At 43.0% G+C, this 24,142-nt stretch overlaps 1 protein-coding gene across 3 annotated transcripts in view; it reads right to left on the bottom strand.

Annotated features, from left to right (window-relative positions):
- Positions 1 to 24,142, bottom strand: part of fgf14 (fibroblast growth factor 14) — a 507,463-nt gene that overhangs the window by 123,912 nt on the left and 359,409 nt on the right. For all 3 annotated transcript variants that reach the window (XM_043691268.1, XM_043691271.1, XM_043691270.1), the window contains exon 2: positions 6,764 to 6,874. In XM_043691268.1, the coding sequence (XP_043547203.1) occupies positions 6,764 to 6,874 (111 nt within the window). The remainder of the gene's footprint in view (positions 1 to 6,763; positions 6,875 to 24,142) is intronic.

The following is a 24,142-nucleotide window of genomic DNA, read 5'->3' as shown; positions in this document are numbered from 1 at the left end:
CATTTTTCGAAGGAAGGGTTTCCAGCCCCAAAATGATTTCTCTTCACAGATGCTGCCAGATCTGCTGAGCTTTTCCAGCAACCTCTGTTTCTAATTTACAGCATCTGCATTCATTTGTTTTTTATAAACCATAATACCCATTGGATGGAATCTTACAGGGAGTGATTGACCTGGCTGTGGTGAGATTTGTGGCAGAATTGCACAGAAGTCTGGCTTCAGTAGTAACTTGCTGCACCTTCTTTGCATCCGTTGGGGTCGTGGCAAGTTTCTCATCGGCAATAGCAATTGGCCAATTAAAGGGGATTATTGCTTGATAACCACTTCACCGACTGCAAAACCCGCCTCATTAATATTCAGTTTCTCACCTTACCAAGCCCACCGAGTAAATCAGATGTCGATAATTTGCAACATGGATGTCACAGCAGGTACTCGGTGGCTTCAGGTGGCAAAGAGCCTCCATATTGCCTCTTCAGACAATAATAATTCAGGGCACAAACCACAGGCACCCAGCCTCACACTTCCCTCATCCACAGACACTGGCAACTGAAGTTTGCCAATGTGTCACAACAATACTTTCCTAGCCATCTGCAGGACTAGCATTTCAGGGTGCACCACAACTAGCATTGAAGGGCTGCTGCATGGACACTCTGAATGTATGGACAGGCACCCAGCTCTCGAATTCAATCAGTCTGCATCTCAGGGTTGGTCACTTACTCGCTAAGTGCTCACTCACCTAACACCTACCTACATGCTCACACTATCAATGCCTTGTCTTGCCATGCCTTTAGATAATTTGGTGTGTCAGCCAGAGCTAATTCCCCAGGAATGGGTATTAAGACTACTAATCCTTTTAACATGTATTAATGATTTAAACCTGGGTGTGGTGGGCACGATTCAAAACTTGAAGCACTTGGAAGTGTGGTGAATCAGGTGGGGGTTCTTATTAGACTTCAAAAGAACACAGATAGGCTGGTAGAACAGGTGAACACATGTTGTATTTACTGTACAGAACTGTGAAGGGATAATTGCTTGCATTTTGGAATGAAGATTGAGGAAAGGCAATATAATCTGGAGGATCCAATTCTAAAGAGAATATACGAACAGAGGAGATGAAGGGTCATTATCGACTTGAGTTATTATCATTGTTTCTCTTCACTGATTCTGCCTGACATGCTAAGCATTCCCAGCATTTCCTGTTTCTATTTCAGATTCCAGATTTTACTTTTGTTTGGTTGCAACAGGAGAGATATCTGGGATATGCGGGCACAAATCATTAAAGGTGGCAAGGCAGGTTGAGTAAGTTGTTAAAAATGCATGCTGGATCCTAAGCTTTATGAATATAGGCACAGAGTACAAAAACAAGGATTGACTCCTTGGTATTGACTCTAATTTTGGAGCACAACATTTTAAAAAGGATTTGAAGACTTTAGAGGTGATGCAAGATTCACAGGAATGGTTCAAGAATGAGAAACTTGTGGAGATGGCTATGTGGATAGATGGAAGGAGGTAGGGATGTTCACTTTGGAGGAGAAAAGTTTGAAAGTGAATTTGAGGGAGGTGTTCAATACCACACAGTCTACACAGAGTACATGGGAAAAGAGATTAGAAGGAGTGTGGAGAAACAGACAGATATTAAGTCATTGGGAGAAGAAGCAATGGCAACAATATTTTAATATACTGTGTATGAGTTTTGATGAGTTTGAATTTTTATCAGAATATATGCATGTTCATCTGCACATCTGTTACTGAGTCTTGTGTTTGTTTGACAGCGTGTCTGTGTATGTGGGCATGTGGCTCTTCTATGTGCCTCTGTGTCTGTTTATATGTGTGTGTGTATGTCAGTGTCTCTATGTGTGTCAGTGTGTCTCTGTCTGTGTATCTGTATGAGTGTGTCTATGTCTGTGCGTGTCTCTGTGTCTATGTGTGTGTCTATATGAATGTGTCTGTAGCTGCATGTGTGTGTCTGTGGACCTCTGTCTAGGTCTTTGTATCTCTCTGTCTGTGTGTGTCCGTATGAGTGTGTCTGTGCCTGTGTGTCTGTGTCTGTATGAGTGTGTCTGTGTGTCTGTGTTTGTATGAGTGTGTCTGTGTTTGTGTGTCTCTGTTGCATCTGTGTGTCTCTCTCTGTTTGTGTGTGTGTCTGTATCTGTGTGCCTCTGCGTCTGTGTGTCTGTCTGTATGAGTGTGTCTGTGTGTCTCGCTCTGTCTGTGTGTGTGTCTCTATGAGTGTGTTTGTGTCTGTGTGTGTGAGTCTGAGAGTGAAAGAATGGAGGATTTGGGAGCAGGAGGATACCTTTGAGCCCTTCAAGCTTCCCCTGCCATTGAACAAGATCATGGCTGATCTGGTTGAGCTCTCCAATTGATTTTCCTGTCTGCACCCTGTAGTCCGTAAACCTGCACTGCCTTTTCTATCAAAAATCTAACAAAACCTTCTGAACCTTCTGGTGCAGAGAATTCCACTCTTTAATGACCCTCTCCCAAAAACAAATCTGCTCATCTCTCTCTCTTAAACAGGAGATCGCTTTTCCTTAAACTAGTTTTAATCTCCTTACATATCCTCCAGTTCTCTGCATCCATACCCTCAGGATCTTATAAGCTTTAATAAGATCATCTGTCATTCATCTAAACTTCAATAGGTGGCTCGGTGGTTAGCACTGCTGCCCCACAGCACCAGAGACTTGGGTTTGATTCCAGCCTCGGGTGACTGTCTGTGTGGAGTTTGCACATTCTCCCCGTGTCTGCGTGGGTTTGCTCTGGTTTCCATCCACACTCCAAAGATATTCAGGTTAGATGGATTGTCCATACTAAAAATTGCCCCACCATGTCCAGGGATGTGCACTTTAGATGGGTAAGCGATGGCTAACCCCATACAGGATTATGGGGTGGGTCTGGGTGGGATGCTCTTCAGAAGTCTGTGGGCCAGGTGGTCTCTTTCTGCATTGTAGGGATTCTATTATTCAATAGATATGGAAATAACCTGATCAAATTCTCTTCATAAGATAAGGCCTTTATCCCAGGTATGAGTCAAGTCAATCTTCTCTGAACTGTTTTTAATACAATCGGATCGGTTTTAAAAAATAAAGATACCAAAACTGCACATAATATCGATACATGGTCTCCCTAATGCTGTGTACAATTCTAGCAAAACTTTCATATTATCATATTCCATTCTATTTGCAATAAACCTTCCATTGCTCTCATAATCACTTGCTGTACTTGCATACTATGTTTATGCAAATCATGGGAATGAATGTGAGAGTGCCTGGGACTGTGTATGTGAATGTGTGTGTGATTGTATATACATTTATTGTGAGAACATAAATGTGCGTGTGTGCATGAGAATCTAAATGTGTATATGTCTGTGTGGGAATGTGAAAGTGTGCATACATTTGTGTGCGTGTGAGACAGAGTGTGGGAGTGTGCCTGCATGTGAGAGTTTGTGTGAGAGACAGAACGTGGAAATGTGAAAGTGTGTGTGTGAGAGAGTGAGTGCAGGGATGTGAGTATGTGTGAGTTTGTGTGTATGAATGTGTGAAGGTTTCTATGTGTGTGCAGAGGGAGAGAGTGCATTTGAGAAAGTAGTTTTCTGTCACTGGACACTGCAAGATTTATATTGGAAGCTCATTTTTTCTTTATTTTGTGGTCTGCCTTGTGCTAAAATGAAACACCACATAGTTACACTGCAAAACACACTGAGTTGTCAATCATTGCTCCTGACAAGCAACAGAAATAAACATCCACATTAAATGCAGCTCCTCTCATTTCATTCTTCATTTCAGTGTATTATTGTACACAAATTGTGTCACATCTGCTCTATACTGAGGTCACACAGGGTCAGGCTGAAGTCACAAAATCGTTCAACTAAATTTGTATGTGGAATTTCTTTTTTTTCTGCTGGAAATTGCACTGTGATGGAAGTTTTTGGAAGAATGCGTACAATTTTTCCAGCAAAAGGAAAGGTAATGTTACCATACTAGTAACCCACAGACTTAAAGAATATAGTACAAAATCTCACCACAATAGTTTTAGAATTCAGCTCACACATCTGTAAGATTAACAGTATCAGTATGAAGCTGTCGGATTTGTCAAAACCCAACAGATTCATTAATGTCTTTTAGGGAAGGAAGATTGATGTCCTTAGCCAGTCTGGGCCCATGTTTGATTCGAAGGGAGTATGAGTGCACCAATTCACTTTCGTGCAAAGATCACAGCTGTTCAAGGAAAAGGTCCGTCACTAACATCTCAGGAAAATATATATTTATTTATCCAATTTTAAAATGTTAGCCCTTCATGGGATGTGGGTATGGTCGACAAAGCCAGTATTTTATGCTCATCCCCAGTTGGCTTGCACTGATTTGAAGTGACACAGTGGCTAGCACCACTGCCTGACAGCGCCAGGGACCCAGGCTTGATTCTAACTTCGGGCGATTGTCTGTATGGAGTTTGCACCTGTGTGCGTGGGTTCCCCCCCCCCAGTCCAAAGACGTGCAGGTTAGATGGACTGGCCATGCTAAATTGCCCATAGTGTCCAGAGAGATGAAAGCTAGGTGGATTAGTCACTGGAAATGTAGGGTAACCGTGATAGGGCTGGGGGGAAGGTCTGGTTGGGATGATCTTTGGAGGGTCAGTGTGGACTTGGTGGGCTGAATGGCCTGCTTCCACACTGCAGGGATTCTATGATTGACCTGCTAAGCAATTTTAATGGGCAGTTAGATTCAACTGCTTTACTGTAGGTCAGGAGTCACGTGTAGGTCAGATGAGGAAAGGATGGCAGATTTCTTTTCCTAAAGGACATATTTGAATTAGTTGGGGTTTTTTAAGATAACCAACAGTAGTTGTCATCACTGCCCCTCAGACTGCCTTTCAATTCCAGTTCATATCTATTGACTTAAAGTTTACTAAATGCTGTGGTGCGATTTGAACCCAAGGCCCCAGAGCTTTAGTCTGTACCTCTGAATTATTCATCAAAACATGTGGCACGGGAAAAGCACAACAGGTCTGGCAGCATCCGAGGAGAGGACAGTTGACATTTCAGGCATAAGTCCTTCATCAGGAATGTGGGGATGGCCCAAGGGGGCTGAGAGCTAAATGGGAGGGGCGTTTGGGGTGGAGGGAAGGTAGCTTGGATGGCGATAGGTAAGACCTGGGGGATGCAGTGAGAGAGAGAGAGAGAGAGAGAGAGACTCACTGAGGTCCTTGTAGACAGAGGAGGTGAACATCTTCAAGGTGGGCATTCTTGGAAGAGGCTTCACAGTCAGGTTATAATGACGAGGAGAAAGTGAGGACTGCAGATGCACAAGGATCTCAGTGAGTCTGTCCCTCGCTGCAACCCCCAGGTCTTAAATCTTACCTTCCAAGCTACCTTCTTCCCAGCCCCACCCCCCTCCCATTTATCTCTCAGCCCCCTAAGGACCCCAGTCCAACATTCCTGATGAAGGGCTTATGCCCAAAACGTTGATTCTCCTGCTCCTTGGATGCTGCCTGACTTGCTGTGCTTTTCCAGCACCACACGTTTTGACTCTGATCTCCAGCATCTGCAGTCCTCACTTTCTCCTCTGAATTATTAGTCCATTGTCTAATTGGTTGGAATTTCGTGGTTGCAACACTGGCCCATCCATCAGTAGGAAAAATGGCTGCAATCCAGTTGTGGCTATTTCTATGATTCCCAGTGGGATTAAGTTTAAATCCTGCACGTGGTCACATTTGCTGGGTCTTCAAGGATGGGATCCTGCCTTCAATGGCTGTCAGCCAATGAGGAGCTGGTAACTCTTCAGGCCCACCAGTGTCATTGGGAGTAGCGGCTACAGCTGAGAGAGCACCAGGCCTGGAATCTGGAGCTGCCTGGAAGGTCTCATAAACCAGTAAAGTGGGCCTGGCTCTTCAAGGTTAGCCAGCAAGCCCTGGCAACGGTGTGGTGGAGATGATGGAGGCAAGGGTCTTGATGTGGATCACAGAGAGATGTCTACCCAAAGAGATGGCCCTTGCCCCCGGTGTGGGTATGCAATGGGCATAGGATGCCTGAGCAGGAAAGGGTCATCCCACGTGTGGCACGCCAGTCTCCCCCTGCTCACCATTGCTGGAGTACAACTGGTGGCAAGATGAGGCACTTAAATAGGTCTTAATTCGTCTATGGGTGAGAAAGCCAATCTTTCCCAACACCTTGGTGGAAGTCAGGCTCTCCACCTGGTGCCACCATGCCTCAATCAACAATCACCCTCACCCTAATGAAGGCCTTAGGCCTGAAATGTTGATTCTGCTGCTCCTCAGATGCTGCTTGATCTGCCGTGCTTTTCCAGCATCACACTCTCAACTCCAATCACCCTCACCCACCCTGCTTCCCAGTCCCCACCTGAGAGGGGGTTAGCATTCAATTTCATCCATTGTATGAGGCAATTTTCTTCTTTGTCAAAGTGCCCTGTGTGCCAGGACTGGTTTTTCCTCATTTGTCATTACTTGAAAGGAATGATGGACGTTCAAGGGAACAGGCCATCTGACCATCTTAAGAGGAGTTGTCCCATTCCCAAAACTCCTTTGTACTGAATCACAGGGAACAATGGTTGCTCTTAGTCATGCCTAGGTATGTCAATCTGGGCTTCCAAACATAAGTCTACCTTGTTACCCAAGAGGGCAAACAGTTTAAGTTCAAAAATCAAAAACATTCAAATTTGCACAGCACTTTTCACAGTCTCAGGACCTATCAAATTGCTTTACAATCAACAAAATACTTCAGTTATTGTTAGATTGAAATAAAGTTAACACTTACTGGAATTACTGCTGTCATCTTTTGTTCCATCAACAGCTCCATCAGAGTTCATCTGCAAGTAGAAGCCTTGCCTGCAATATAACCTGGTCACTATACCCTTGAGCTGAGAATCTGAAAAACAGGTGAAGGTTCTGGTTGAGAGTCACACTCACTGCACCAGTCTCATAGTTGCATTTCCACAATAACCCAACAATTCTTCTCAAAGGCAAGGTCACAAAATTGGTGATTCCTTTTCTACTAAACATTAGTTCTGCTGCCAGTTACATTGAGCCACTCAAAACCATTTTCAGACTTATCTGTCATTAGCAAAGACATTGGAGAGGATGCAGTATAAATTGGCCAGAATTATGTTAGGGATGAGGGACTTCACATTCTGAAGAGAATGGGAAAGCTGGATGGATTGTCAATGGGGCAGAGAAGGTTAAGAAAAGACTTAAAAGACGTTCAAAGTTTGAATAGTTTTGATAGAATAAATAAAAAAGAAACTGTTTCCAATGACAAGAGGGCCAATAATAAGATGTCACAAACTTATAAAATTGGCGAAAAAAAGAAACTGAAGCTTTTTGTTAATATACAGTGAATGGTTTTGATCTGGAATGCATTGTCTGAAAGGGGGGAGGGTGTGGAAGCAGACTCACAAATAACTTCCACAAGGATAAATACTTGTAAAGGAAGATAATATTTCAGGGGTATGGGGGAAAAGGGAGCAAAATAGGATAGATTGAAAAGCTCTAAGGAGAGACTGGATAGGCTGGGACATTTTTCATTAGAACATGAGGAGGTGGAAGGGTGACTGCATACAGGTTTATCAAATCATGAGGAGTATAGATAATGTGAATGGCAGCTGCATTTTCCCTAGGGTAGGGGATTTCAAGACTCGGGGCATATTTTTAATGAGAGAGGAGAAGATTTAAAGAAGTCAAAAGGGGCATTTTTTTATACAGAGAGTGGTTCATGTGTGGAATGAAATTAGACAGGAAGCGGTGGATGCGAGTACAGTTACAACATTTTAAAGATATTGAGATAAGTACATGAATAAGGAACGTTTGGAGGTGGGACTAGTTTGGTTTGGGATCCTGGTCAGCATGGACTGGTTGGACTGAAGAGTCTGCTTCTGTGCTGAATGACTCAATGATTTTATGCTAGTGAAGAGACACCGTGAGCACAATGAGCCAAGTGGCTCCTTTCCCTGTTGCACATTTGGCCCTAAACATAGAGGACACTGTTCCTCTGCCTGGTCTGGCTCCATGACTGAAAGGACAATGCTCTGTCATTCTGCAACATGTCTGAGCAGGTTGTTTGGGCTAGCTAAAACAACTTGTCAGAAGCATTACTGTAAGAACGTCTGCAATGATCTTGATGCAACAAATACACCAAATACATAAAGCAATTTTCCACATAATTCTTACTAAATTTAATGCATTTATGAATGATTTAGAAATGGGCCCGAATCAAAAATCATTGCTAAAAGCTGTTCTCCATACTGTTTTAATAAACACTTAATTGCAATTTTAGGAGCAACATACTATTATTTGTTAAAGAATATGTAGTAAATGAATATAAATGAATCTTTTAAATTGCATGGTGAAGTGTTACAACAAGAAATAAATCCCTTTACCTTATTTAAAAATTAAAGTTTAAAATGAAAGAAAGTTGAAGTTCCATAAGGTTAGTGAGTGTAACATGGGGAAAGTGTGTGGACCTTCCCACAGTCGACAAAGGTTATGAGGTCTGGGGAAGCGAAACTCTTGATTGACATCAAATGGCGCACCTAGATCATTAGATTCCCAATCAGGGTGATTCCTTCTACAGGCAGTAGTCTGAGGTATGTGTCTTGTTGCTCTGGGACAGTACAACCAGAAATGCCCAAATATCAGCCCCTCCCCATGCCTAAGGCAAGCCCTCCAGTTACAAATAGAAATCTTTTATTTTGATAAAGAGATGAGGGAGCCAATACCACCTGTGTAATCATCAACTCCACCTATACCTGCAGAGCTTGGAATGAAAGGCCTCCTCACTCTTAAGTCCAGGCAAAAACACCAGGTACGTCCCTGTCTCTGTCAAACTTCTGATGGTTCCATCACATTCCCATTGAAACTACAACACAGAAATTAGCTATTTAGCCTAGCTGGTCCATTCCAGAGTTCATACTCCACGCGAGCCTCCTATTTCAATTTTATCAGCACATCCTTTTCATCCTTTCTTTCTCATGTGTTTGTTCAGCCTCTTCTTAAACGCATCGACACCATTCACTTCACTGACTGATGACGTAGTGAGTTCCATATTCTCATCACTGTCTGGGGAATTACATTTCTCCTGAATTCCCTACTGGGTGTATTAACGACTATCTGGCACTTATACTCTCTCGTTTTGATATTTCCCACTATTGGAACCATCTTCTCTAATTACACCCATTAAAGGTTTCCTCAGAATTTTAAATTCTTTGATCAAGTCACTCCTCACCTTTCTCTTTCCTCTAGGAAAAAGGGCCCCTGCTTGTTCAACTTTCCTGATAATTATGACCTGCTAGCTCCAGTATTATCCTAGTGCTTTTTTTTTGAGCACTTTCTTTAGTGTCCCTAAGTCAACTTGTAACACGTAGGTAGATCAGAAGGAGCAATTCAAGAGTCATTGGACCATGGTTCGATACAGGTTTAGCAAAACCTATCAGAAGGTTAGATAATTAGCTTTCAATATTACACTCTCTTCGAGAGAGAGGGAGTGACAGTTGAGTATCTATGGCTTAAGGTGCATGATAAACAGTGTGACAGCATTTCCACTAGCCTGGGGCACAAGGTGAGGAGGCAGGGATTCTTGAACCACCACAGCCAACATGGGGATTAAACCCATACCACTGGCTTTCTGCAACACAGTTCAGCCATTTGGCCAACCAAGCTAACCAACCCTCACAAATCAGAAGAACATTCATTGGGATCGCCTTCGTGTGAAAGAATCAGATGGGATGGAATTTTTAAAAGTGCACCCAGGAGACCTTTTTGTGCCATTAGAGATGGAGCAGTGCTAGACATAGTCCGAGGGAATGAAGCCGGACAAGTGGTTAAATTATCAGATGGATGAGCATTTTTGGGATAGTGACCATAAGACTAAATTTCAAGGTAATTCTGGAAAGGATAGCACATAAGTTAATTATCTATCGTGGGAGAAGGCCGGTTTCAATGTCATTAGACAGGAGCTGGCAACCATAAACTGGGGGCAGCTATGTGCAGATAGATCAACATTTGGAAAGTGGAAGTCTGTTTAAAGTAGTATAGTGAGAATTCGGGCTGGAGTGTTCCTCTAACAGTGAAGGGTGAAGGCAGCAAGTCCAAGGAGCCTTGGATGTCAAAGACATCGATAGAGAGAAAGAAGGAAGCATATGGTAGGTACAGTACATTAAAAATATGGGCAGCCCTTCAAAAGTACACAGAAAATGTTTAGGGTGTAGGTTTGCTCGCTGAGCTGTAGGTTTGATATCCAGGCGTTTCATTATCTGGCTAGGTAACATCTTCAGTGGCGACCTCCAAGTGAAACGAAGCTGTTGTCTCCTGCTTTCTATTTATATCTTGCTCCTGGATGGGGTTCCTGGGGTTTGTGGTGATGTCATTTCCTGTTCGATTTTTGAGGGGTTGATAGAATGCATCTAGATCTATGTGTTTGTTTATGGCGTTGTGATTGGAGTGCCAGGCCTCTAGGAATTCTCTGGCATGTCTTTGCTTAGCCTGTCCCAGGATAGATGTGTTGTCCCCGTCGAAATGGTGGTTTTTTCATCCGTGTGTAGGGCTACGAGGGAGAGAGGGTCGTGTCTTTTTGTGGCTAGCTGGTGTTCGTGTATCCTGGTGGCTAACGTTTTCCTGTTTGTCCTACGTAGTGTTTGTGGTAGTCCTTGCATGGAATTTTGTAGATGACGTTGGTTTTGTCCATGGGTTTCCTCAAGAACAAACCACGACAAGCAGACCAAACACAGCCAGAAACCCTAACCACCTTACCATACACCAAAGAAGTTTCAGAAATGACAGCCAGACTACTAAGACCCCTTGGAATCCGAGTAGCACACAAACCCACCAACACTCTCAAACAAAAACTAACAAACTTAAAAGACCCAGTACATCCCATGGACAAAACCAAAGTCATCTACAAAATTCCATGCAAGGACTGCCACAAACACTACATTGGACAAACAGGAAGAAAGTTAGCCACCAGGATACACGAACACCAGCTAGCCACAAAAAGATACGATCCTCTCTCCCTCGTAGCCCTACACACGGATGAAAAAAACCACCATTTCGACTGGGACAACACATCTATCCTGGGACAGGCTAAGCAAAGACATGCCAGAGAATTCCTAGAGGCCTGGAACTCCAACCACAACGCCATAAACAAACACATAGATCTAGATGCCATCTATCAACCCCTCAAAAAATGAACAGGAAATGACATCACCACAAACCCCAGGAACCCCATCCAGGAGCAAGGTATAAATAGAAAGCAGGAGACATCAGCTTCGCTTCACTTGGAGGTCGCCACCGATGATATTACCTAGCCAGGTAATGAAACGTCTGATATCAAACCTACAGCTCAGCGAGCAAACCTGCATCCTAAACCTCAACCTGAGTTACAAACCTTCACAAAACTTGCACAGAAAGTGTGTGGTTGCCTAAAAAGGAAATTGAAGAGCTTAGAGTGGCGACAAAGTATCTTTGGCAAATGGGATCAAGGAAAATCCCAAGGCCATTTCTAAGTATATTAAGAGTAAGAGGATTACCAGAGTAAGAGTAAAGAGATCAAAGGGGAAACTTGTGCGTGGAGCTAGTGGACATGGGTGAGAGTTTTATCTGATCTCATCTGTATTTACATTGTAGCCAGGGATAATAGTTGGGCTGGTGAGGTTCTATAACACATTATATTTAATAAGGAGGAGGTATTCAATGCTTTTGCAAGTGTAAAGGTGGATAAATCCCAGGCAATTACGGGAGGCAAGGGAGGTGATTGCTGGAACCCTGGTTGATTACATTTAATACTTTTCTGGCCATAGGAAACTGGAGAATAGCTCGTGTGGTTCCTTTGTTCAAGATGGGCAGCAGGGATAGCCAGGTAATTATAGACCTGTTAGTTTGATGTTAGTGATCGGGAAATTATTGTAAAAATTTTGAAGGACAGAATTCATCATTACTTGGAAAGATAGGGATTGATCAAGGATAGTCAACATGGATTTGTTAGAGAGAGATCCTGTCTGATTAATTTATCTGAGTTTTTTGAAAAGGTGACTAAATACACTGTTGAAGATAATGCCGTTCATGTGGTTTACATGAACTTTCAGTAAGGCCTTTGACGAGATCCCACATGGAAGGTTAGTCCAAAAGGTAAGATTCCATGGGATCCAAGGCATGTTGGCAAACTGGATCCAAACTGGCTTGCAAATAGGAGGCAAAAGGTTAGGGTGGAGAGTTCTTTTTGTGATTGAAAGCCAGTGATCAGCAGTGTCCCATAGGGTTTGGTGCTGAGACCTTTGCTGTTTGTTCTGTATATTAATGACTTGGATGTGAATGTAGAACTAATGATTAATAAATTTGCAGATGACATAAAATTGGGGTGTTGTTGATAATGAGGAGGGTGGCCTAAGGCTGCAGTTTGATACTGATAAGTTGGCAAATTGGGCAGAGCAATGGCAGATGGAATTTAATCATGAGAAGTGCAACGTGATGCATTGAGGTCTAATAAGGGAAAAATATACACAATGAATGGTAGGTCCCTAGGGAACAAAGGGACAGTGGTATAGAAGTCTATAGGTCCCTGAACGTGTTAGCACAGGTAGATAGGGTGGTGAAGAAGGCCTACGGGATACTTACCTTCATTACCTGGGTATAGAATACAGAATTAAGGAAGTCTTGTTACAACGTTTTACAATGTTGGTTAAGCCACAGATGGAATGTGCAGTTCTGCTTGCCACACTACTGGAATGATGTGATTGCACTGGAGAAGGTTTAAGGTAAGGTGCAAGCAGTTTACAGGAGATCAAAGAAAAATAATTTTCACGCAGAGGGGTGTAGAAATATGGAATGTGCTGCCTGACAGAGTGGTGCAGGCAGGTACGTTTGCAACATTTAAGAAGCATGTGGATGCATACTTATAATGCTGAGTCATAGAAAGCTATGGGTCAAGTGCAGGTAAACCTGACTAGCGTACTTTGCTGTTTGTTGACTGGTATAGACATGGTGGGCCAAAAGGTCTGTTTGTGTATGGCTCTATGGCTGTGGACTTTTGAGACTAAGATCTCATGTCCATGATTTATCTTTTTTTCTCTGATAAGAAAGCAATTAACATTAAGTGGCCTGAATTTACACTCAAAAGAACTCAAAATCCTTGGTTTTACTACTACCAATATTTCTTCTAACAAATTCCGGGAAATTCACATGAAGTTCCATAAGGGGAATTTTTAATTCAAGAAATTCTTTGTATCATATGAGATTTCAATCAAAGTGAATCAGTGGGTTTTAATGTTACACAAAGAGACAGACTTGATGAGTTCATAATTCAGAGGAAGAAAGGAATTCCAATCAAAGGATAAGTTGTGTAAGCTCCTCCAGGTTTTGTACGAACTTCATCACTGGATGCTTTAAAGCAACAGTGCACCCTAAAATTTCCTTTTGGAAAAGTTTGATTCGAACTCACTATATTTTTCACTTATTAAAATGCATTTTGTTAAACATTGCATTAAATCAAGACAGCCTATCTCCTCCCATTTTGTATCCAACATTGGTGTAACATTGGTTCAGATTTGTCTCACTACCACTGATTTATTTATTTGTACAACTCCAAGGGTGAAATCATGTGCTTCCTCTCATGGCAGTGGTGTTTAGTCAAGTGGGATGGTACCAGGTAGGGACGCCACTGCCCTCCTGTGTTCACCTTGATTGGGTCCATGGTAGGCAAGCACACTGATGGGCTTCATGTCTTAAGTACCAAGGAAGAAGGTAAGGGCCGAATCGTGCCCACTACTGGTCATAACCATTGGAGATCTGGAGGGCTCACCATGGCATTTTGGTTAATGGGACCTATGGTGGCATGGGGGGAGGGGGAGGGGTAGGGGTAGGACAGACCCTTGTTCAAAGGCACTCACCAACTGATTGAGGGTTCCAGAATTTCGAAAGGGATGTGGGAGACATCTGAGATCCAAACTCCTGCCCCTACAGCTGACCCTTCCTAAAATCTCCCCTCCTCTACAACACTGCACAAAACCCACCCTGACATCAGTCACCTGTCCACCTGGCTCCATCCAAGACATCAGGTCTTGGGTGGGTGTCATGACAACAGCAGTCACCATCTCTGCTTGGCTGGCAGTTCATGGGGGAGGGGGTGGTCTTTTAACCTCAGGGTCTCTGACCCCAGGAAGGAGGTCTGTTGGTCTGTCAAGTACCTGAGGGGCCCAAGATGAGGCATCCTTGTTGCAAGATTACTACAGAGTTCTCACCAGCTTCTTAGGCGAGAGACTAACACCCCTATCACCTCCACAAGACTCTGCCCTGCAGTTTTTTTCTGGAACTGAGTTGGAGAATGTGAAATGCTCTCATCACTGTCCCTCTTGTTCAGTTTTATTTACATTCAAACCATTGCAAGTTATTATCCTTAAGCTACATTTAATTTTAAATGTTTACATTTTTAAAAATAAAGACCATTCTTATCAAGCAGGTGAATAGTCCAGAAGCTTTAACCTTCTCTGTGCATGCAGTCAATATTGTCATAGTAAAATTTCTGGCATCTTTAAGTTTGGAACAAAGGATTAAAAATCCACAACGTGCTGGAGGAAGTGAAATTTATAAAAATAATATACAGTTGTGTGTTTATAAATTAGAGTTGCCTTTCTGTTTTTATTGTATGAAGGTTTTTGTTTCAGTAAATAAGGAGAAACTGTTTCCAGTGGCAGAAGGATTTGTAACCAGAGGAACACAGGTTCAATATAATTGTCAAAATAGAGGAATGAGGATGAGAAATGTTTTTATTCAGTGAGTAGTTGTGATCTGGAATGCACTGGCAGGAAGCAGGTCCAAATTTGACTCTGAAAAGTGAATTGGATAAATGCATGGAAGAGAAATATTTGAAAAGCTATGGGAAGTGGCATTAGAATTAGGTTTATTGTCATATGTACTCAAGTGTAGGGATACAAGGATACGGTGAAAAGTTTACAAAATCGCCAAGTCCCATTGCCATCTCAGGTACAAAGGTACCTGGGTACAAAATCTTAGGTTTAAAATAGAAAAATAAAGAAATAAGTCAAAAGTTCAACATTACAGTTGAGAAAAGAAAAGAGAAGAAGATGGGTAAGGAAAAGCGGTGTGGAACGGACAAGCCCAGGGCTTATGACTCTGGACGCTGCCTACTCATGGCCGCCATCTTAATCAGGGAGAGGTGGATGGTGGAGGCTACCGAGATGGCTCTTTCAAAGAGTTGGCAAAAGCATGGTTGATGAATAAGATTATTGATCCTGTAATATTACAGGAACAAGATACATTGATCCTGTAATATTAAAAAATAAGACAGCTTGGCACTACATTCTTTGAATGTTAAATGTTTTGTTTACTTTGTCTACTCAAACTTGGATCCATTGATGACTTCTTCAATCAGTGAACATGATAACAAGTCTGTGACAAATTGGACTTCTTTAAACAGTGTAGATTTCAAATAAGTGAATAAAGAATACTTTGCTTGCACTCACCACTATATCTGCTTTACTTAATCATAGTCACACTACAATAATATTATTAATTTAAATGCTAGCTTTGATAAATAATGTGCTTTTTATTTGTATCATGCTGCCACAACTTCTCAAACAGCACTTTTAGAAGCTGCCGTGGAACTTGGGTAGGCTGAGTTTATTGGATCATCCTTTATAAATACATTTGAAAAAGAATGGAAAACACAATGGCTCAGTGGTTAGCACTGCTGCTTTACAGTGCTACGGACGCAGGTTCGCTTCCAGACTTGGGTGACTGACTGACTGTCAGTGTGGAGTCTGCGCATTCTCCCCATGTGGGTTTCTCTGGTTTCCTGATGAAGGGCTTTTGCCTGAAACATCGATTTTATGCTCCTTGGATGCTATCTGACTAGCTGTGCTTTCCCAGCGCTACATTCTTGGCTCTGGTTTTCTCCCATAGTCCAAAGACTTGCAGGTTAGGTGGATTAGCCATGGTAAAGTACAGGGTTACAGGCAGAGGACTGGGTCTGGGTTGGTTCAGACTTGATGGACCGAATGGCCGCTTTCTTTACTGCAGGGATTCTATGATTTTAATTAAGGATAATCAATCCTTCATGCACTAACTTGTGCTCTTGATGGTTATCATTTAATATTTCTTGACAAATTATGAATTCAATTTGATTCAAAATTATATGAAGCCCAGCCCTGCAGTCTGATGGATAATCATTTTAAGACTGGTGTAGTTTTATCTTTCAATGTTAATGTTGAATGGAAGACTGTGAATCTAAGTCAAAAGGGTCTAATGAAGGAAAATACCACATGGCTTGGAACCACAAATAATCCTACTTTTCATTTCCTCATTGGATTGTTTCTTGAAACTTAAACAATTACAAGGAGCTTTGATCCCAGACGGCAGACTCTAATCAGCTTGTGCTTAGTTTTGGAGTGGGTGAATGCAGCTGGACAGGTAAACCTGCAGCACTGCTGTGAAACTGACTGCCTCTGTAAGTGATATCTCACAAAATTAATATGTGCAATAACCAACCACCATAACCAACGTGGAGATCTAAACCTTGAGCAGGAGTAGTATATTTGCAGAATAATATTATATTTTTATAAATGGGTCCAGGCGAAGCATGATAAACACATTATAATATATTTGCGTCTATCACTGGTCAAGATCTAGATATCCCATGGGAAAGTCTCAAAACAATAGATCTGTATTGTCACATAACACAGGCGGATCATTTCAGATAGCAAAGGCCTAAATTGAATAAAAAATTAACACTGTCTTTTCATATTGATAGAATAATTATATACCCATGTGGGTTGACAACAGTTACATTTCTCTACAATTATATATTAGATTACTTACAGTGTGGAAGCAGGCCCTTCGGCCCAACAAAGTCCACACCGACCCGCCAAAGCGCAACCCACCCAGACCTATTCTCCTACATTTACCCCTTCACCTAACACTACAGGCAATTTAGATTAGATTAGATTAGATTACAGTGTGGAAACAGGCCCTTCGGCCCAACAAGTCCACACCGACCCGCCGAAGCGAAACCCACCCATACCCCTACATTTACCCCTTACCTAACACTACGGGCAATTTAGCATGGCCAATTCACCTGACCCTGCACATCTTTTGGACTGTGGGAGGAAACCGGAGCACCCGGAGGAAACCCACGCATACACGGGGAGAACGTGCAAACTCCACACAGTCAGTCGCCTGAGGCGGGAATTGAACCCAGGTCTCAGGCGCTGTGAGGCAGCAGTGCTAACCACTGTGCCACTGTGCCGCCCATTAGCATGGTCAATTCACCTAACCCGCACATTTTTGGATTGTGGGAGGAAACCGGAGCACCCAGAGGAAACCCACGCAGACACGGGGAGAATGTGCAAACTCCACACAGTCAGTCGCCTGAGGCTGGAACTGAACCCGGGTCTCTGGCACTGTGAGGCAGCAGTGCTAACCACTGTGCCACCGTGCCACCCATGGTGTAGTTAAAAAGTACACAAATGCTAGCATTCCCAATATCAATGTATGCTTTATATTGTTTATAAAGTCATAAATTCTGAATTACTTGTTTTATTCATTCACAGGATCACAACACCATCATTTATTTCCCATCCCTAATCGTCCAGAGGGCAGTTAAAAGTCAAACGTATTTTGCATTTTATGTTAAAATATATCTGTTTTTAATTCATAAATGTTTGAGTAAACTAACCCTTTCTGTAATGCATTACAAAGGATCTCAAACAAGTTTGCATTTAACAAAGACGTTGCTAACTGAAAATATTTTCAACTTTCCCTTAAGTATGCAATCAGATGAAATCAGGAGCTGCAAAAACATTGGGCTGAATCTAGCGTTTTTAATTTCTGTTAAAATATCACAGCTTGGGGTGAATTTCTGTTTTTACTGTTTGAGTGTTAGACATTACCTTACCAGAGCACAGAAATATCAATCTAGCATCAAAGACCCTGCACTCCCTACAGAACCTTCCAGATTTGCATAGAACCATCCAACATAGAAGGAGCCTGTTTGACCCATTCTGCGTGTGCTGGATCTTTGAAAGAGCTAAATAATTCATCCCACTCTTCCCTCTTATTTGCCTTGACATCCACTGTTTTTTTTTGCTGCCAGTATTTACACACGTTCCTTTTGAAAGTTAATGTGGAACTATCCTGTCCTTTGACTGTCCTTTGAGGCAGCATATCCCAGCTGAGGACAACTCATTGTATAAAAAATGTCAGCCACCAACCCCATGCAACCCTCCCAAAAATCCGACTCCCCACACAGCCACCTGCCCTTTCTGTGTTCTTTTTTGCTAATTGCCTTAGGAACATAAGAACAGGAATAGGCCATGCAGTCCATCCAGCTTGCTCCATGACTTAATATGATCGTGGCTAACAGATCACTTCAATGCCTTTACCCACACTAATGCCATAACCCTGTACCACAATGATAGATTTCTGATTCCCAATCTCTACTTTAATCATAATCAATGACTCAAATATTGTATAGTGCTTTGGGGTATAGAATTCTAACGATGCACAACTATTTTAGCAAAAACAATTCTCCTCATCTCGGTCCTAAATTGCATCCACTTGTTTTTAAATTGTGCCCCCTGATTCTCGACTCCCCATCCAGGAGAAACGTCTTATCCGCATGTACCCTGTCCATCTCTTTAAGCATTTTATAGGCTTCATCGAGGTCACCTCTCATTCTTCAAAACTCTGGAGAATACAGGCCCAGTTTGCTCAATCTTTCTTCAAAGAGTAGACCTACCATTCTCATGAACAAGTCTGGTGAATGTTCTTTGCACTCAGTCTATGGGAATGATATTCTTCCTGAGGTAAGGAAATTAAAAATGCACAGTATTCTCAGTGCAGCCTAGCCAAGCTTCTATATAATTGAAGCAATACTCCACTGTTCCTGTGGTTAAATCCTTTTGTGAAGAAGACTTACATTCCATTAGCCTTCCGAATAGCTTTGTGCACCTGCATGTTAGCCTTCAGTTACCTATTGACAAGGACACCGCATTCCCTTGTACCTCTGCACCTTCCGTCTTACCAGTTAAGAAATACACTGCACATCTGTTTCTCCTATCAAAGTGCACAGTCTCATATTTTTGACATTATATTTAGTCTGTGATGCTCTTGTCCACTCACAAAGCTTGTCCAACTCAACTGGAAGCTGCTTTACATCTTCCTTACAACACAAATTTCCATCCAGCTTTGTATGTTTCCATACTGTAGGGAATCTAATCTAATCTAATCATCTAGAAATTTGAAAATATTACATTTGGTCCCCAACTCCAAAATCATTGATATATATTGTGAACAACTGGAGCTCAAGTACTAATCCTTGCAGTACCACATTAGTCACAGTCTGCCAATATGAGAATGACCCGCTTATTCTTATTTTCTGTTTTCTGCATGTTAGCCGATTCTCACTCCATGTCAGCCCTTTATCCCCTATATCATGCACTTTACTTTAGCTAACCAACCTCCTCTGGAGAACCTGATCAAAGGCCTTCTGAAAATCTAAGTATATTATATCAATCAATTCCCCTTTTTCAATTTTTTGTAACATGCTCAAAAGCTCCAACAAGTTCATCAAAGATTATTCTCCATTGCTACCTATGTCTAGATTATTATTATCTGACCATTTGTTTATTGCAGTCTTTCTAATAGATTCTAGCATTTTCTGCATTATTGGTGATAAGCTAATAGGTCTGTAGTTCCCTATTTTCTCTCTTGCTCCTTTCTTAAATAGTGATTTGATATTTGCTAGTTCTAAACTGCAGGAATCATTCCAGAATCTGTAGAATTATTCCAGAATCTTTACTGGACGATGATCACTAATGCATTATCAATATAGCCACCTCCCTCAACCTACAATTATGAGGCTCTGGGTACTTATCAACTTACAGCCCAATTAATATCTCCTTGCCAATAGTAATTTCCTTTAACCTTCCATTTTCCCCAATCACTTGACTCTTTAATTCTGGGCTGTATCTTTTCCTCATTGAAAAGAAACACAAGGGGCTGAATTAGATTTTCTGTCACTCATCACAAGTTGCGTCAAAATCCATAAGGCCCAGCAAGATTTCTACTGTATATTACCAAACCTTCCTCATTAACTATTTACACTACCCCGACGGCAACCCCCACATCCAATCCTAGTCCCACCTTTCCAAGTGTGGGTTCCCTAAACAACTCACCACTCATGGGATATCTGGTACCAGTGCTTTCTTGAAACATTGATGAGCGTTAGCATTCCGAAAATGCCTTCTTTGGTGAGGGATGGAGTTGGAAGATGTCAGAGAAAGGAAAGATGGCACTGTGATTCTCCATGCTGGACATGGAGGTCTTGGTCAAGGTAGGGGTCTAAAGTATAGAATGGAATACCTACACTGTGGAAACAGGCCATTCAGCCTAACAAGTCCATACCAACCCTACGAACAGTAACCCACCCAGACCCATTCTCCTACCCTATTACTCTACATTTCCTCTGACTAATGTACCTAGCCTACACATCCCTGAACATTATGAACAATTTAGCATGGCCAATTTACCTAACCTGAACATCTTTGGATTGTGGGGGGAAACTGGAGCACCCGGAGGAAACCCACGCAGATATGTGGAGAATGTGCAAACTCCACACAGACAGTCGCCCGAGGCTGGAATCAAACCCAAATCCTTGGTGTTGTGAGGCTGCACTGCTAACCACTGAACCACCGTGCCAAGCAGTCCTGTTCCCAGAGGAGGCTATGTCATCAGATCCTGACAACCTGATCTGAGGTCACCACCAGGGCCAGTACCATCCCGCTGGTGTCAAGGAATAGCCAGCAGCTACTGTAAGAATGTTAATGATCTTCTCTGCTGCACCAAACTCTTCCCTCTGCCACCTCACACTCATTCAACACTTCTACCTAGCCCACGTCCCACCAAGGTTCATGTTCCTCCATTATCACTACTGCCTGCAACATCTTCCCTCAACCATGTTCCTGTACCAGCACAAATGCCACTTTCACCTCACTCAAACTCTCCCTTTCTCTTATTACAGGGGGAAACAGCACACAGCAGGGCAAAAAAGGGCCTGGGTGGGTGAAGAGGCCCCTGACATTCGACTCCTCAGTCCTACCAGAAGAGAACCCCAACCCTCACAGGAGAAGACTGGGACCAATGCTGCTTGGATTCCAAGACATCCATGTCCAAGTAAGTACCACTCTTCATTCTTCCGCAACTCTCCCATTAACCTACTGTCAGTGCCATTCATTGCACACCACTCTAACCATTGACTGTGACACTTTCCCTCTGTTTGGCCTTGCAAGAACCACCAGCATACCCACCATCTCTGTCGAGAAATAGCTAGCTCCCTCAGAAACTACCTCCTCAGCCTCTGAGGATGTGAGTATTGAGGCTTCGCAGGAGGTATCGGCAAAGGCTGTTTCCAGCACTCACACTAACACCTTGGTAGGAACATCAGATCATCACACAGGCCCCTCAGAAGTCTCTGCTCAGGACAATGGAGTGTTCTCCACCTCCAACTCTCTGACCCGAAGAAGTTCAAACTGAGAAGGGTCCACTTGCCTCAGCATGTCTGGCCTCTCCAAATACAAAAGTCATCTGTTCAAATCTCCAAGGCCAATGGGCTGTCCTGCTGAGCAGGCTCTTCCCACCCCTGCTGTGGAATCAGGGGTTGCACTGAGACACAGAGGGAGGGAGAAAAAGAAGAAAACTTGCTGAGGGCACTTTAGTGGCATGAGTGACAATGCACTGTACATTAGTTGTCACATTTTATAAGTGGCCATACTTTGGCCTTCCATCTGGTTGTTTGAGTAACTGCACTGCCCCAAATGTAACTGTGTCAGTCTGATGCCTACCTTCATAACCATACAGGATGCACCATGGATTGATGTCTATGTTGAGAGCCTGCTGCACCATGTGGAAGCAAGGTAATAGATCCTGATGATGCTATTTCTCCTTGTCTTACAACATCTTTATTCTTTCCCTGGCCTCTATGTCTAAATGCGTCAGTGTAAATGAGGTTACCAGTGCTTTCTGGAGCAGGGAGGTGTGCAGCTTACAGGAGGCAATGTATTAGAGGTAAAAACAATGACTGCAGATGCTGGAAACCAGATTCTGGATTAGAGTGGTGCTGGAAAAGCACAGCAGTTCAGGCAGCATCCAAGGAGCAGGAAAATCGACATTTCGGGCAAAAGCCCTTCATCAAGAATACAAGCAGAGGCAACGCATTAGTATGGCCAGGGATTAGGGACTCACAGGTCTGTGTCCTATACAGTCCAAAGGTCTGTGTGTAATGTTCTTGCTCTCTAAAGTGCCTCACAACAGTGGGCCCTGCAGTTCCTCCGTCCCCTCACAGGTCAAGACAATTATTCTGCCCACTCTGAATGAGATCACAGTCATTTCCTTTTGCATTGTGTCCTTTCGGTTTCCAGCACAGTGAAAGAGACAGTGAACACTCTTCAGACAATGGCTTCCAGCCTCCATCTTTGCACATTGTTGAAAGCCCAAACATCCAAATTCCATTCGTGTGAACCCCATTGGCTTTGCACTTCCCCAGCCTTCTCATCTACACACCAGTGCACATTTACCTCGCCAAACCCTGGTGTGTGAAGTGGACCAGGCCAGGTGTAGTCATACACTGCTCCATATCCTTGAAGCCAGGGTGCTCCTGACCATTGCTAAATCCCTTCTCTTTCATGACATCATTCTTATCCATGCATTACTATATCCAACCCTCTGGGAGTTGGCGTTCTGTCTCCCTGACGTAGAGGAGACAGAACGGGTGAAACACATCGGGGAGACAGAACTCCAACTTGTGGAGTGGTTCAGGGAACATCTCTGGGACATATGCACCAAACAACTCCACCGTCCTATAGCCAACCACTTTAACTCCCCCTCCCATTCCCCCAAGGACATGCAAGTCCTGGGCCTCCTCCACATTTGAATCAAAGCCATCCAACAACTGGAGGAAAAACACCACATCTTCCACCTCGGGACACTATAACTACGTGGCATCAGCATTGACTTCACTAGTTTCCAAATCTCTCCTTACCCCCACTTCACCCCAGTTCCAACCCTCCAACTCAGCACTGTCCTCTTGACCTGTCCCACCATTCCATCTCCCTTCGCACCTATCTGCTCCACCCTCCCACCCTCCCCACCAACCTATTACAAACATCCCTCACCTGCATCCACCTAAAACCATCACACCTATGTCCTCCTCAGCATCCCCCCACCCCACTCCATCCCCTCTTTTATCTCTCAGCCTCCTCCACATTACTGATGAAGGGCTTATGCCCGAAATGTCAACTCTCCTGCTCCTCAGATGTTGCCTGACCTGCTGTGCTTTTCCAGCACCATACTTTTCAACCCTCACAATTGTCAGAATGGGAGGTTGAACAGTAATGAGGTGAGTTAGGCCATTAATAACTCATTTCACAAGCAATACTTCTCCTTAATTAGTAACTCACTGCTGCTTCCTGACAAACTCGCCTCACCGCTCAGCAAAAGAATACAAGATGCAACGAGATGTTCTGAATGTGGAGGTAAGTCTTGTCACCTTCTTTGTAAAATTATAGAATCCCTACAGTATATAAGCAGGCCATTCAGCCCATTGAGTCCACACTGACTGTAAAAAAGAGCATCTTATCCAGACTCACCACCCTACCTTTTCCTGATAACCCAACACGTCCCACGGCTAATCCACCTAGCCTGCACATCCCTGGACACTATGGGCAATTTGGCATGGCTAAACCACCGAAACAGCACACCTTTGGACTGGGGGTGGAAACCCACACAGACAAAGAGAGAACATGCAAATTCCACACAGACAGTCACCTGAGGCTGGAATCAATCCATTTCCCTGGTGCTGTGAGACGGCAATACTAACTACTGGGCCACTGTGTTACCCATTGTCTGGTTCTACCATAATTCTTGCCATAGTCCATGTCACTCAGACTCATATACAATTCTTAATTTCTTAGCTTCTCTATTTTTGCATCCTATGTTATAATTTCTGCTCTCTTGTAATGGACCCCAGTCATCTTGGCCAAATGTTTTCCCTTTACATACATATAGAAGCCTTTATAATCTATTTTTATGCTTTTTGCTAAACCTATGTCCTTTGGTTACTAACCCTCCTTCAATGGAA

The sequence above is a fragment of the Chiloscyllium plagiosum genome, chromosome 6, assembly GCF_004010195.1.
Source record: "Chiloscyllium plagiosum isolate BGI_BamShark_2017 chromosome 6, ASM401019v2, whole genome shotgun sequence".
Classification (NCBI taxonomy): domain Eukaryota; kingdom Metazoa; phylum Chordata; class Chondrichthyes; order Orectolobiformes; family Hemiscylliidae; genus Chiloscyllium; species Chiloscyllium plagiosum.
This window is presented reverse-complemented; position numbering and strand designations above follow the sequence as displayed.